At 54.8% G+C, this 12,667-nt stretch overlaps 1 protein-coding gene and 1 long non-coding RNA gene across 3 annotated transcripts in view; one reads left to right on the plus strand and one right to left on the minus strand.

Annotated features, from left to right (window-relative positions):
* Positions 1-5,262, plus strand: part of LOC114009084 (uncharacterized) — a 29,698-nt gene extending 24,436 nt beyond the window's left edge. For both annotated transcript variants that reach the window (XR_003550559.1, XR_003550558.1), the window contains exon 6: positions 1,717-5,262. This is a non-coding gene — a long non-coding RNA (uncharacterized LOC114009084). The remainder of the gene's footprint in view (positions 1-1,716) is intronic.
* The window catches only part of CSRP1 (cysteine and glycine rich protein 1), a 13,761-nt gene extending 6,430 nt beyond the window's left edge, over positions 1-7,331 (minus strand). Inside the window, exons 1-3 of the mRNA XM_006155474.3 lie at positions 7,325-7,331; positions 6,177-6,289; positions 155-323 (exon numbers count right to left, since the gene is read on the minus strand). Of these exons, the coding sequence (XP_006155536.1) occupies positions 155-323; positions 6,177-6,288 (281 nt within the window). The 5' untranslated portion in view covers position 6,289; positions 7,325-7,331. The remainder of the gene's footprint in view (positions 1-154; positions 324-6,176; positions 6,290-7,324) is intronic.
* Positions 7,332-12,667: the final 5,336 nt, after the last annotated feature.

Genomic DNA, 12,667 nt, shown 5'->3' on the forward strand with positions numbered 1-12,667 from the left:
TTCCAGTTCCTCCCATGAGGAGAAAGGGTACGCTACGACCACCTTTTCAGTCAGTGGCTTTGCAGCCTCCGCTGAGGGAGCAGAAGCCATTGAGAATGTGCCATTAGAGGGAGGCAGGAGCGGAAGAGCAGGCCGGAGAGGGCCGTTCACTCACTCCTCGTGCTTGATGCCCAGCGACTCGCCCTTGTCAGTGCTCAGCGTGCCTGCGCCCTGGCCGTAGCCGTAGCCTTTAGGCCCATACTTCTTGCCGTAGCAGGACTTGCAGTAAATCTCCTCCCCGTGCACGGCCACGGTGGTGCTGTCCAGATTCTTCTTGCAGACCACTGTGGAGGGGAAGCGGGTAGGTGAGAGGGTGCTGGCTGAGCAGCGGTTCACAGGGCCCTGCAGCTGAGGCTCGCTGGGCACTCGGCACGCATAACACCCTGACCTCTCAGAAGTGGTCCTAGAAGTGGAGGCTGGTGGGATGGCAGACAGAGCCATGGGATCTGTATGTGCAAATCTCTGGATGTTGGCTAAGCCACCTCATCCAAGAATCTGTGCATGTCCTCTGGAGCCTTTTATCCTTCCGAGTTCAGAGGTGACAGCGTGGACTAACTCCACGCTATAGGCTATCTCTGAAGTTCTTCACTCTGCCCTTGGCAAAGACCATGTGTCCCAACAGGAGAGGAAGACAAAAAGAAAAGGTGGGGTGATGTAGGCAGCGGTGCAGTGGTAATGCAGCTGGACCCATGCAGGAAGGTCCCAGGTTCATATACCAGGACCGCCCTGTGCATGCTGGACACGCACGCACACCCATGATCTTGGCTGCCTGAGACTGGGGGTGGATCACGGCGTGGAGATCCTGTGGGAGTGCATCTCTCTGTCTCTCTCTCTAGATGAATGGATAAGAAGAAAGGAAGGGACAGAAAAGGAGAAAGAAAGAAAAGAAAGGAGGCAGAGGATAAGATTTCTCTGCCCCCACAGTGGAATCCAGAGACCATCTGTGCATGCTGAGGGGAGGGCCGGGAGCGGGGACAGGTAAAGTGAGGGCAGGAAGAAAAGGTGAACCTGTACTAAGTGCCCAGCATGGTGGGCTTTGAATGAGATGCAGGCCATGCTAATCACAATAGAATCTGATGTTTCTTTTCTTTCTTTTTTTTTTCTTTTTTTCCTTTTTTTAGTGTTTTTGCCCTAAGGTGTGTACACTCACTAGGGAGACAGAGAGAGAGAGAGAGAGAGAGAGCTATCACTACCCGGAAGTGATGGCCATGTTGCAATTCCTTCTGTTCCATTCTTCTCTCAAGATGTTGAGCATACATGCACACGTGTCCAGTTTTCGAACTGCCGGGTCTAAGACTTGAACTGTGGTTGGCCATGTAGGAGTCTAGCACCTAATCTCCACCTGCTGGCCCAGGGTCTGACATTTCTTTTTTTTTTTTTTTTTTTTTTTTGGAGAGGTTTTTGCTATAGGGCGCATGCGCTCGCCAGAAAGACAGAGAGAGACAGAGAGACAGAAAGTGAGAAATCACCCTCCAGGGGTATGGCCACACCACAATCCCTTCTCCTCCATTCTCCTCTCGGGATCTTGGGCACGCACATGTGCCCAGCGTGAGTTTAAGCTGCCGGGTCCGGGACTCTAACCGCGGTCAACTACGTGGGAGTCCAGTGATATAGCCATTACGCTAACTGCTGGTCCCGGGTCTGACGTTTTTAATCTCAGAAATTACTCTGTCACAGGAAGAAGTGGAGTCAAACATGAGGAAGAATTTCCTGGCTCCCTGGGTAAGAAAGATGGGAATGGGATGAGCCAGAAAGGATGTGGGCCTCGTAGGTCTTCCTGCTAATGTCAGAGAAAGCCCCGCTCAGCTATTCAGCTATGAAGAGTAAACCAGTTCAGAGGCTGGGGTCACGGAGGGCCCCACTGCCCAGAAACAAATCGGCTCTCCCCCTTTCCAGCCGTGTGGTCTCAGGTATGTTATTTTGCCTTTCCAGCCTCAATCCGTAGATGCAGATGTCTGTCCAAAAAATGTTTGTGAGAATCAAATGAGCTCTTGCATGCCGAGTACTCAGCACAATACCCTGACGCACCAGTGCATAATTAATGTCCGCTGCTCTTAGTAGTATTGGATACAGTCAGTACCAGAAGGAGACCAGGGAGGGGCGGGGCAGGCCCACACCGCCAGACACTGCTGTAACCTCCAGCTCCTCCCAAGGGGCAGTTCCACTCCATTTCCTTAGGTCTTGTCCTAGAATTCACACGTTGTTATACAGCATTCCTTAAATATTGGGGTTCCGCATGCACAGTGATTCTATATCCTCCAACGTCCTTTAGAAGACAGAAGCCTAAGGAAGCCCCTGGCCAGGCCGGGCCTCTTCCCATCCTCTCTGAAAGCTCTCCCAACTTGCTGTCCTCTTGCTTCTAAAGGGGCCAGCCTTCTGCCAGCTCCTCTCTCACCCTGAGTCCCAGGTTGGGACTTCAGACTAAATAAGGACCCTCCTGTCCTGCCCTGGGAGTTCTACACCTCATTCCAGCACTCTGGGCCACCCAAATATGGAACTTCCCAGCACCTCCCCTGGGGCTTGGCTCCTGGATGGAGGCAGAGAGAACCGGCCACGGGCTCCAACATTCCCTTCTAGGGCGGAAGGCAGGGACTGGCCTGAATCATTTCCCGTAAGACCAAATTCAGCTGGGATTCCAAGATCGAGGGACAGGCAGAAGGTGAAGATAAGCACGTTGGGGTAAGAGGTCTCTCGACTGATCTCTCCAGCAAGAGGCCCTGGAATTCAGGCCGGAGACAGCAGGGCCTACCAGCTGAGCCCTCCAGATGACTTTCCTGCCTGCTAACGGAGCAGCTCCCGATTCCACGTCGGGATCTCACTGCTCTTTTCTCCCTGCCTTAGAAACTGCCGCCAGTCCTGTCTCCATGGTCCACCTTCGACACCCCACCATGGCCCCCTGCCCCTCCGCCTTCACCAGGTGATATAGCCAGGGACTCTCAGCTCACTTGTGAGGGCCAGGAGAGACCCAGTCCAGGGGAAGGTGGATGGGAAGCCAGGGTATCTACTGATCCAGTGAGCCTGAGAGCGGCTGGATTAGCGGGTGCCCTTGTGAGGGAGGTGAGCTTCTGGACGCCCCTGCCTTGAGGGACCCTGTGATGCTGTTTGGAAACAGAGGGAAGAGGCAGCCCCAGGGGAGAGGTCAGAGCCCCCTCATCAGGCCCGAAGACGGGGAGTGACTGTGACCAACCCCCTGCAAAAGTTGAAGCATAAGTAATTTATCAGAAAGAGGACCCTGACTTCCAGACCAGCCCCTGGTTTGCCTGCAGGAGCCCCAGCATGTGGGGCAGTGAGGGTGAACACTTGACAGGAAGCCTTTGTCAAGGTCAGAGGGCAGGCAAGGCTCCCAAGGGCTTCCTCTGTTCCTGCATTCTCGGAGGACAGCCCAGGGCTGGCCTGCTGGGCCCTGTCCCATCAGCTACCACCAGCTAAGCTAGACCAGCTCTTCTTCCCACCAGGGCTGGCTGGTAACCCCACCTGTCCCAGGAGGGAGCTGGTCACAGCTCAGAGACAGGTACCTGGCCGCGGGGCACCACAGCTTGCTAATAGGAACTGGCTACCCCTGCTGAGGTCCTCTGGGTCCCTGCTCCCAGGACAAAGACCATGCCCAGAGGAGTTCCCCCGACTTTGCCTACTCCATCACCCTGTCTTCTTCCTGCCCATCCCAGACCCTCAGGAACGGGGATGCAGGTGGCCAAGCCAGGCAGAACCCAGGACTGAATGATCAGAGAGCTTCTTTGGGGACTCACCTGGGCTCAGCCAACAAGGAGGGTGGCCCTTACTGCCACCCAGGCCCAGACCCTGCTAGCCTCTCCCTCGCATATGAGGGAAAGCCCTTCGGTCCTGTGGGTTAGCTGGAATTCATCACCCACTGGGTGGGAAAAGGGAAACGACAAGTCTTTGAGGAACCCACTGCCCGCCGGGTGCTGCTCTGCTGCTGGGAATGAGCAAGGAGTGGCGATGCCTCAGACCGCTGGGCCGAACACAGCCCCTCAGAGCTCCGGTGCCCAGGAGCTGCACTGGGTACCCGGGACCACACTGGCCTGGGACCCTGGAGACGTGAGGCTGTTCCCAATGGCTGTTGGTTGCACAACCCTGCCCCCTGCCCCCAGCCCTTCTCTCCAGCCCAGCTTTCTACAACTGTTTCTAATCCCCAACACCTCCTCACCCTGCCCTAGGTCCCGCTCCTTCTTCCCCATGCCACCCCCAAGCCTGACTTCCTCCGCCAGCTGACCGGGAGCCCCTCCTCCGCGAGCAGGCTGCAGGCAGAGGCTCTGGCGGCAGCTGGCCCCTGTTAGCCGACGATGAAGCAACATTTGGGAACAGAGAGGGGCCCTCAGGACCCCCAGCAGCCTGGCCCCTCTTCCTAGCCAGCACTCAGCCCTTTCTCACTCCCTCTGAAAGAAGGCAATGGTTTGAGAGTCCTGGGAGCAGTGAACCGCTGGGGACAGGACACCGCTGCTGCAGCCTCCCTGCAGGCACGAAGCCCGCGCAGCTCCACGAGGCCGGTCTCCTGCCCTCATCAGGGCAGCCCTGGGGCTGGCACGCCGGGTCCACCTGGGCGCTGAGTCCAGTCCCTGCTGCTCTTAGCTGGGTGGCTTTAGGCTGGTCGGCCCAACCACAGGTAGAGATCTGGTGAGCATCTGGCAAATAGGCAGCCCTCGGTCCTTCTGGATTTCGTTCTGGGGGCACAGAGCACCTGGGAACAAAGGGGCCTTCACTCTCCCGTCAACGCTTCCTGTGATGCAGGATGGACAGGACCCCCTTTCTCAGAGCTCCCAGGTGGGCTGAGATGTCAGCCCCCAGACTCCCCGGCATATCACACTGTCTCACAGCGGGTCCCTCAGCATTGCGTGTACATGTGAGTATGTGTGTGTGTGTGTGTGCACGTGTCAGGGGATTGTGTAGCCTTTATCGAACCCGCTAATTACTTTAAGTGCTTTGTTTTATAAGCTCCTCCCTTCTCATTCTACAACCACCCGTGAGCTAGGTGTATTACTTCCAGGTAATGATGAGAAAACTCAGCCAGGGACAAACTGAGTAACCTGCTGAGAATAAAAACTACCTTTGGATTCAAACCCGAATCTGACTGGCTCTGAAGCCCGGGGTTTACTAGGCTGCTCCACTGCCTCCCATGTTTTACCTGCCCTCAAGAAAAATGCTTCCTGGGACCAGCAGTTGGCGTAATGGCTATGTCGTTGAACTCCCATGTAGTTGACCACGGTTCAAGTCCCAGACCCGGTGGCTTAAACTCACACTGGGCGCGTGTGCGTGCGTGCCCAAGATCCCGAGAGGAGAATGGAAGAGAAGGGATTGCAGCGTGACCATCCCCCCGGAGGGTGATTTTTCACTTGCTGTCTCTGTCTCTCTCTGTCTTTCTGGTGAACGCATGTGCCCTATAGCAAAAAACTCTCCAAAAAAGAACAAAAAAGAAGAAGAAAAATGTTTCTTGCTGAAGTGGCCTCTTCTGCTGGGACCACAGGCTCAGTTGAAAGCCTGAGGAGAGACCTCTCTTAGTGGGGACACCCCCTGGCCCAGGAACCTGCATCAGAGTCAGGCTCCCTTGGTCGCCCTGTCCCTGGCTCAGTCACTCAGTGTCTTTGCCTGGCTTCCTTCTCATCCAAGCAGTGATGGGGCACCTCTTACTCCGGATGACTAGGAGTGGGCATTAAAGAACCTGTTCCTTACCCCTGTCCTGGCTACTGAGCAGGGACGGGAAGAAAGGGCTTGGGAAGGAGCCTCGCTCCTCCTCCAGACTCAGCTCCACCAAAGGCTGCAGCCTCTGGTGCCTCTTCACAAGGGATCCCCTGGGTCTGAAGCTACAGAACCCCTGGGCTGAAATGGCAGCATTGTGGCAGAGAGGGGAAGACAGCCCAGTGGAAAGTTTTCCTAACCGAGTGAGTCTCGGGCTTGGCTCTCAGCCCCTGAACCCCAGCCCACCAGCTCCGGCCAGTTCAGCCCCTTAGAAAGCAGCTTCTGAAGGGAACAAAGAGGCCCTTAAGTGTCTCCCTTCCAGCTGCGCTTCAGCCAAATGTCAAGCTGTTTACATCCCCTGGGTCCAGTTCCCTGGGGCGTTGACAGGCCAGCCTGTGGGGGTGGCGCTCCAGTCCCCTAGCGACCTGGGGCGCGCGCATACTCACTGCACAGGAAGCAGGATTTATGGAAGCTGTTGCCTTCGCACTGAACCTCCTCGGCAAAGTAAACCGTTTTCTGGCACACCCCGCACTTCTTGCCTCCTCCCCAGTTCGGCATTCTGGAAAAAGACGCAGGAATGGGAATTAACTTCCAGGGAGATGGCGAGGCAGGTTGCCCAGGACAGAGAAGCAGTGGGCAGAGACTGAGAAGGGAGAGGTGAAGGCGGAACTCCTGGGGGCCAGTTCCAGGGCATTTCTTGCTTGGTCTCAGCAACAGCCTCGACTGCTCCTTGGGGTGCCCTCCTCCCCCAATCTCATCAGCAGACATTTACTGAGGAACGGCTGGGTCTTCAGCTCGACCCAGGCACCAAGACGGAGAAGTACGAGCTGTAGGCTGCACCCACAACTGCAGTGGCGACAAAAACGTCTCTGCGCATGGACCGCATGCACAAGGCGCCTCGCCGTGAGAACGGGACACGAAAGCAGCAGAGTTTTTAAAAATGTTTTCAGTTTATCTATTTATTCAGAGAGAGAGAGAAAGGGGAGCCTCCTTGACAGACCCCTGCCACGATTTTCCCCCAGCCCCCTGGCCTGGATCACGGTTCACACGTATGCACTCGGCATACTCAGGGAGATTCTGGGATGTGACCCCAGGACTCTCCCCATGGGGGTCCCGTGGTGTTACAGCTGCACCAAAGTTCATAAACATTTGCGTGAGGTTCACAAACGAGCACAGCTCATTTCGTTGGGAGATGAACCTCTGGGTGGCGTTATTAAGAAAAGTAAGGGAGGGACCAGCAGTTAGCGTAATGGCTATGTCGCTGAACTCCCACATAGTCGACCGCAGTTCGTGTCCAGGACCCGGTGGCTTAAACTCACACCAGGCGCGTGTGCATGCGTGCCCAAGATCCCAAGAGGAGAATGGAGGAGAAGGGATTGCAGCATGACCATACCCCCTGGGGGTGATTTCTCGCTTTCTGTCTTTCTGTCTCTCTCTCTCTGTCTGGCGAGCGCATGTGCCCTATAGTGAAAAACCTCTTAAAAAAAAAAAAAAAAAAAGAAAAGAAAAGAAAAGTAAGGGAGGGACCAGAGGGTGGCATGGTGGTTAAAGGCGCTGGGTTCCCACACAGCCTAACCCATTTCAAGTCCCAGACCTGGCAGCTTGCTTTCTTGTTTTCCCTTTTTCTCTCTTTGGCTCTGTCTGGTCAAATTAAAGAATATTAGTAATAACAAATGGAATTAAATATTTTTTTAAAAAAAGGAAAGTGAGGGAAGGGCTATGACAAACTGACCCCGGAGCTGTTCTGGAGGGAGGGAGCCGGATCGCAAACAAATGGAATTAAATATTTTTTTAAAAAAAAGGAAAGTGAGGGAAGGGCTATAACAAACTGACCCTGGAGCTGTTCTGGAGGGAGGGAGCCGGATCAGCGCACCAGGGAGGCCACTAAGGTGCTGGCAATGCTCTGTCTTAGCTTAGGGGTGCTGCCATGGTGGGCTGACTTAATAATTTTGATTTGTTTTTTAAGGATTTTGCCTTAGAGTGTGTGTGCTTGCCAAAGAGAGACAGAAAGAGAGTGAGGGAAAGTGAGACGCTGCAGTCCCCTCTCCTCCATCCTCCTCCTGGGATTTTGAGCACACGCACACATACCCAGTGTGACTTTCAAGTTTGCTAGGTCTAGGACTTGAACCATGGTCAGTCATGTGGGAGTCTAGCTACCTTAACCACCATGCCACCTACTAAGCCAGTTACTTGACAGCTGAATGGGATGCACTCAGAATCCTGACAGCAGGGAGGCTGTTTCTGAAACCTCCTTCCTAGTCCATCCCACAGCCCCAGATCGTTCTCGAAAAGCTGTCAGTGACTTCCCACTGCAAACAACCACCTCCTCCCCTTGGCCCTGGCGCTGCCACAGCACAGGCCCCACAGCTTCCCAGCTGCCTCCCAGCATTCCACCTGGCACACTGTCGGGGCTGTGGTTTAACCGCCCTCCGAGTGCCTGCCTAGGGCCTGGTGTGTAGGAGGCGCTCAGGCACTCCCTGTGCACAGAGCCCTGGGAGGCTGAGCCAGGCACAGGGCTGAGGCTGGGGCCTGCTGTCCTCTCCCGGGGCCCACTGTCCCCGGTTCCAGGTTCTGCACCAACCCCAGCTCCTCGGGCTCATGTACTTTGCTGGTACACCCCTCTCTGCCTTTCTCGGATAATCCTTTTCACCTGAATACGTGTGAGCTTTCAGGTTTGGGGGTCAGTCCCCATTCCCAGACTCTGATATCCCCCTTTCCTTCAGTCCCTTTCTGCCTTGAGGACCCTGGGACAAGGACTTGGGGTCATACAACCATACAGAGCGGAGGGCAATTCCACAGGAACAGCAATGCCATTTGTCTGCCTGCCCATCACCAGTCCCCTCCCCCTTGCTAGGGAACCCCAGCTCCATACAGGCAGCCAAGTGACTCAGGGCAACTGAGTGCCAGATCCCCAGGTCTAGGGACAGAGCCCGAGTCACCTAAGCCCACCAAGGCAATTCCACTCCCTACCAACAACTGGTTCAGGACTCGCTGAGACCACTTCTGGCCAGTGAGATCTGAGGGGAGTGTGCTCGGGTAGCTTCTGGGAAAGTGTGTTTGTGGCAGGGAGGGCAGGTGGCGTGGTGGTTAAAGGGGCTGAACTCCCATGCGGCCAACCATGGCTCACGTCCTGAACCTAGTGGCTTCCTCTCTCACTTTCCCTTTCTCTCTCTCTGTCTCTCTCTGGTCAAGTTAGAAAATAATAAAGTTAAAATAAAATAATTCTTAAAAAAAAAAAAAAGATGCGTTAGGTTGCATGAAGCCGCACAGGGCCCTCTTCTTCTGGTGAGATGACTTGGCGTGGCCTTTCGAACTGCCACAGCCAGGGCACCCAGGCCACCACTGACTGACCGCCTGCAGCGCACTACGGTTCACGGACGGCCTCCCATTTCATCATTTCCCCGAGCACGGATAATACGTCTGTGCCCATTTGACAGCGAAGGAGAACAGGGCTCAGAGAGGTTTGGCAACTTGCTTGTGGTCACACAGATGGAAGAAGCTGGGATTCTTTCACTTATTTTTTTTTTAAGAGAGTATTTTTTCTTTCTTTTTTTCCCCCAAGAGTTTTTTGCTATAGGGCACATGCGCTTGCCAGAAAAACAGAGAGAAATCAAGAATCATCCTCAATGGGGGATGGCCATGCCACTACTCCTCCTGTTGGGATTTTGGGCATGTGTGCACTCGCACCCAGCATAAGTTTTTAGCCTTCATCATCCTCAATGGGGATGGCCATGCCACTACTCCTTCTCCTCTTGGGATTTTGGGCATGCGTGCACTCACACCCAGCATAAGTTTTTAGCCTTCGGGTCTGGGCCTTGAACCACGGTGAACTACGTGGGAGTCAGCGATGTAACCATTACACCATCTGCTGGGCTCCAGAACTGGGATTCTAACTCAGTCCATCCACCAGTGAGGCCTCTGTGACCCCAGTCACCACACTGTGGCTCTGGTGTATGTAAGAGTGACCACACACGGTGGGGACACAGCAATGCTGGCTCCCTTTCCAACACCCCAAACCAGCAGGGGGCATACTCATGCCCTTGGGAACACCCACAAGGGAAGACAGTTCTCCAAGCCACGAGGTTGGGAGCCAGTTCCAGGCAGTGTTTTGTTCCCAGACACAAAAGTCCTTCTCCCTCTGGGGGAGACCCGCAGCTTGAGACAGGCCTCCCTTGTTCTCCCTGGTCCCGTGTCGGGGCCCACATCCAGCAGCCCTGGGAATCAGGAACACGGGCTGAGAAATGGGTGAAACCCAAGGACCTGCCAGGAGGAAAATCTGCTCAGGACGCCTGTTGGTAGGGTAGGCCCTTTGAGCCCAGCCACTGGGTTGGGATCTTCCCCAGGAAGCCAGCGAGGAGGGACAGGGGTCCAGAACCTTGCGATGAAGAGCAAGCACTGACCACAGCCGGAGGGTTCTCAGCAGCCCCTGCTTCACTTTCATGAAGACCCCAGTCCCTGCTGGAGGGAGCCTGCTGCTCCCTCTTCACCCTTCCCCCTTTCTGCCCAGGCCCTTCCTTCCAAGAGCCAAAGTGGCTGGCGGGAGGCTGAAGTACCTTAAAAGGAATCCTGTTTCTCAGAGTGTGTGGGGTGCTAGAGGATGTTGGGCTCCCTGGCCTTCCCAGTTCTGGGGGCAGATACCCTAGTCAGAGTTCAGGCCGCACAGTTCAGTGGGGGGGAACATGATTGCTGAGTTAGAGCTCTGGGTTCCCCCTTTCTCACAGAATGATCTGAGGTAAGTTCATCTCCTCTCGGAGCTTCGGTGTGCTGGTCTCCAAACTGGACCATACGCGGACCCCTAAACTCGAGCCCTGAGGACTAGACAAGAACGTAAGGAAGTGCTGTCCCAGGGGCTGGCACACGGCCAGTGCCGCCTACTCTGATCAGCACGAACAGGCCTTCATGCCCCTGCCAGAGGCAGGCCTGATGTCTCCTCTCCCCTCCAGCTAGTCCACATCTGGAAGGAACAAGGCTGGAGAAGGAGCATGCCAAATAGGGCTCGGATTCCTGACTTAGCTGTCAGCCCAGCTAATGGGTCCGGGTCGAATTACTTGCCCTTTTTGGGGTTAGTCCCGGCTACCTGAGGGCAGAAGCAGGGACCTGGGTCTTTCTCTCAGGAGCTTTTGTATATTGGTCTGGGTGATCGAGAACCTTGACTCTTCTGTAATCACATTTCCCACCTGTGGGCTGACTGTGGGTTTGTTTCCGAGTCATTCTCACTGGGGATTGCTGTCTGCACTTGTTCAGTGGATACTTCACTGTGTTGATAATCTCAACAGAGAGGGACCAGCAGGTAGCGTAATGGTTACGTCGCTGGACTCCCATGTAGTTGACCACGATTCGAGTCCCAGACCCGGTGGCTTAAACTCACGCCGGGTGCATGTGCGTGTGTGCCCAAGATCCCGAGAGGACAGTGGAGGAGAAGGGATTGCGGCGTGGCCATCCCCCCTGGGGGGTGATTTCTCACTTTCTGTCTCTCTCTGTCTTTCTGACAAGTGCACGTGCCTTATACCAAAAACCTCTCCAAATAAATAAATAAAACTCTCTGCAGAGAAGAGAGCGCGAATGTTCCGCAGAATGACTAGAAATATCTGGTCAGCTGTTCATCTGAAACGTCAGATCCTTAGGGCTGGCTGAGGGCTAAACGCCAAGGACGGGCTCTGCAGCCCAGCCTCTGTCTACTGTCCCAGGAAGGGCTGTACCCAGATCCCACATTGCGATGTGGTGGCCCTCACGCAGCAGAGGAAGGGGCAGACACAGCCCAGGCTCGTGAAAGCCGGCAGGAGGTCAGGGGTCCACTGCGGCTGCGTTTCAAGTTTAGGGAGCCATTCAGAGATGAAGAATTCTTAACTGCCGGCCCACAGTGCCTGAAGGAGAGCTCCTTCCCATCCACCCTTGACAGAACATCCACGTCTTTACTTCAGTGGAAAAATCCCCTCTCTCCTGTTCCAAAATCGCTTGTTCCCTAGGGCCAAAGAGAGAGTGATCTGCAGAGGGCTTAAGGCTCCACCCATGGGTCCAGTAGAGACCTGTGAGTGTTTACCTAGTTAGAGGCGCTCGGATTACCTGAGCTGTGTGGCATCTGCCAACACAGGAGTGCTGCATGCTTTCCAGGCCCGCAGCTCGGCCTTTCTGCCTTGCCCGTGGCCAGCAAGCAGCAGAGGGCACAGGGAAGGAGGCAGCCCCAACAGAACTCGGAGCCTGTGTCTGCAGGTGACACCCGAGAGCCAGGACACAGACCTCCCTGGAAGGGAATGGTCACCCGCAGGGGCTGGAATGGCCGATGTGGAGATCGTGGAGATCGGGCAGCTCAGCCTCAGCTTCCTACGTCTCACCCTATGATTTCTCTTTTTTTTTTTTTTTTTTTTTTAATTTCCAGAGGGCATATGTGCTCACCAGAGAGAAACAGAGAAAGAGGAAAAGTGAGAAATCTCCCCTCATGGGGCAAGACCACATTGTAATCCCTTCTCTGTCTCTCCCACCCCTTGAGATTTTGGGTGTGTGCCCGTGCGCGTGCCCCGCCCCCCCATACACATACACACAGTGTTTCTCAAGCTACCAGGTCTGGGACTTGAACCGTGCATTCATCCATCTGGGATTCAGCTGCCTTAACCACCATGCCAGGGGCTGACCCTCCACCTCCATTTCTTTTTATTATTTTATTTAATTTTTGCGCCAGAAGATGCATGTGCTTGTGAAAGAGAGAGAAAGAGAGCCCAGCACCTCTACACAGCATGGCCACACCGCGATCCTTTTTTCCTCTTTTCTCCTCCCTGTCCCAGTGTACTTTTTAAGCCACCAAGACCAGGATTTGAACTGAGGTTGACCATGAGGTATCTGACTCACTATGCACAGCACTTAACCACTGTGCTGTGGGAGGGCCTGCTCACGACTCCCCTCTCAGTGAGGCTGCCCAGAACCCGACTGTAGTTCCAGCACA

The sequence above is a fragment of the Tupaia chinensis genome, unplaced genomic scaffold, assembly GCF_000334495.1.
Source record: "Tupaia chinensis unplaced genomic scaffold, TupChi_1.0 Scaffold000453_2, whole genome shotgun sequence".
NCBI lineage: Eukaryota > Metazoa > Chordata > Mammalia > Scandentia > Tupaiidae > Tupaia > Tupaia belangeri.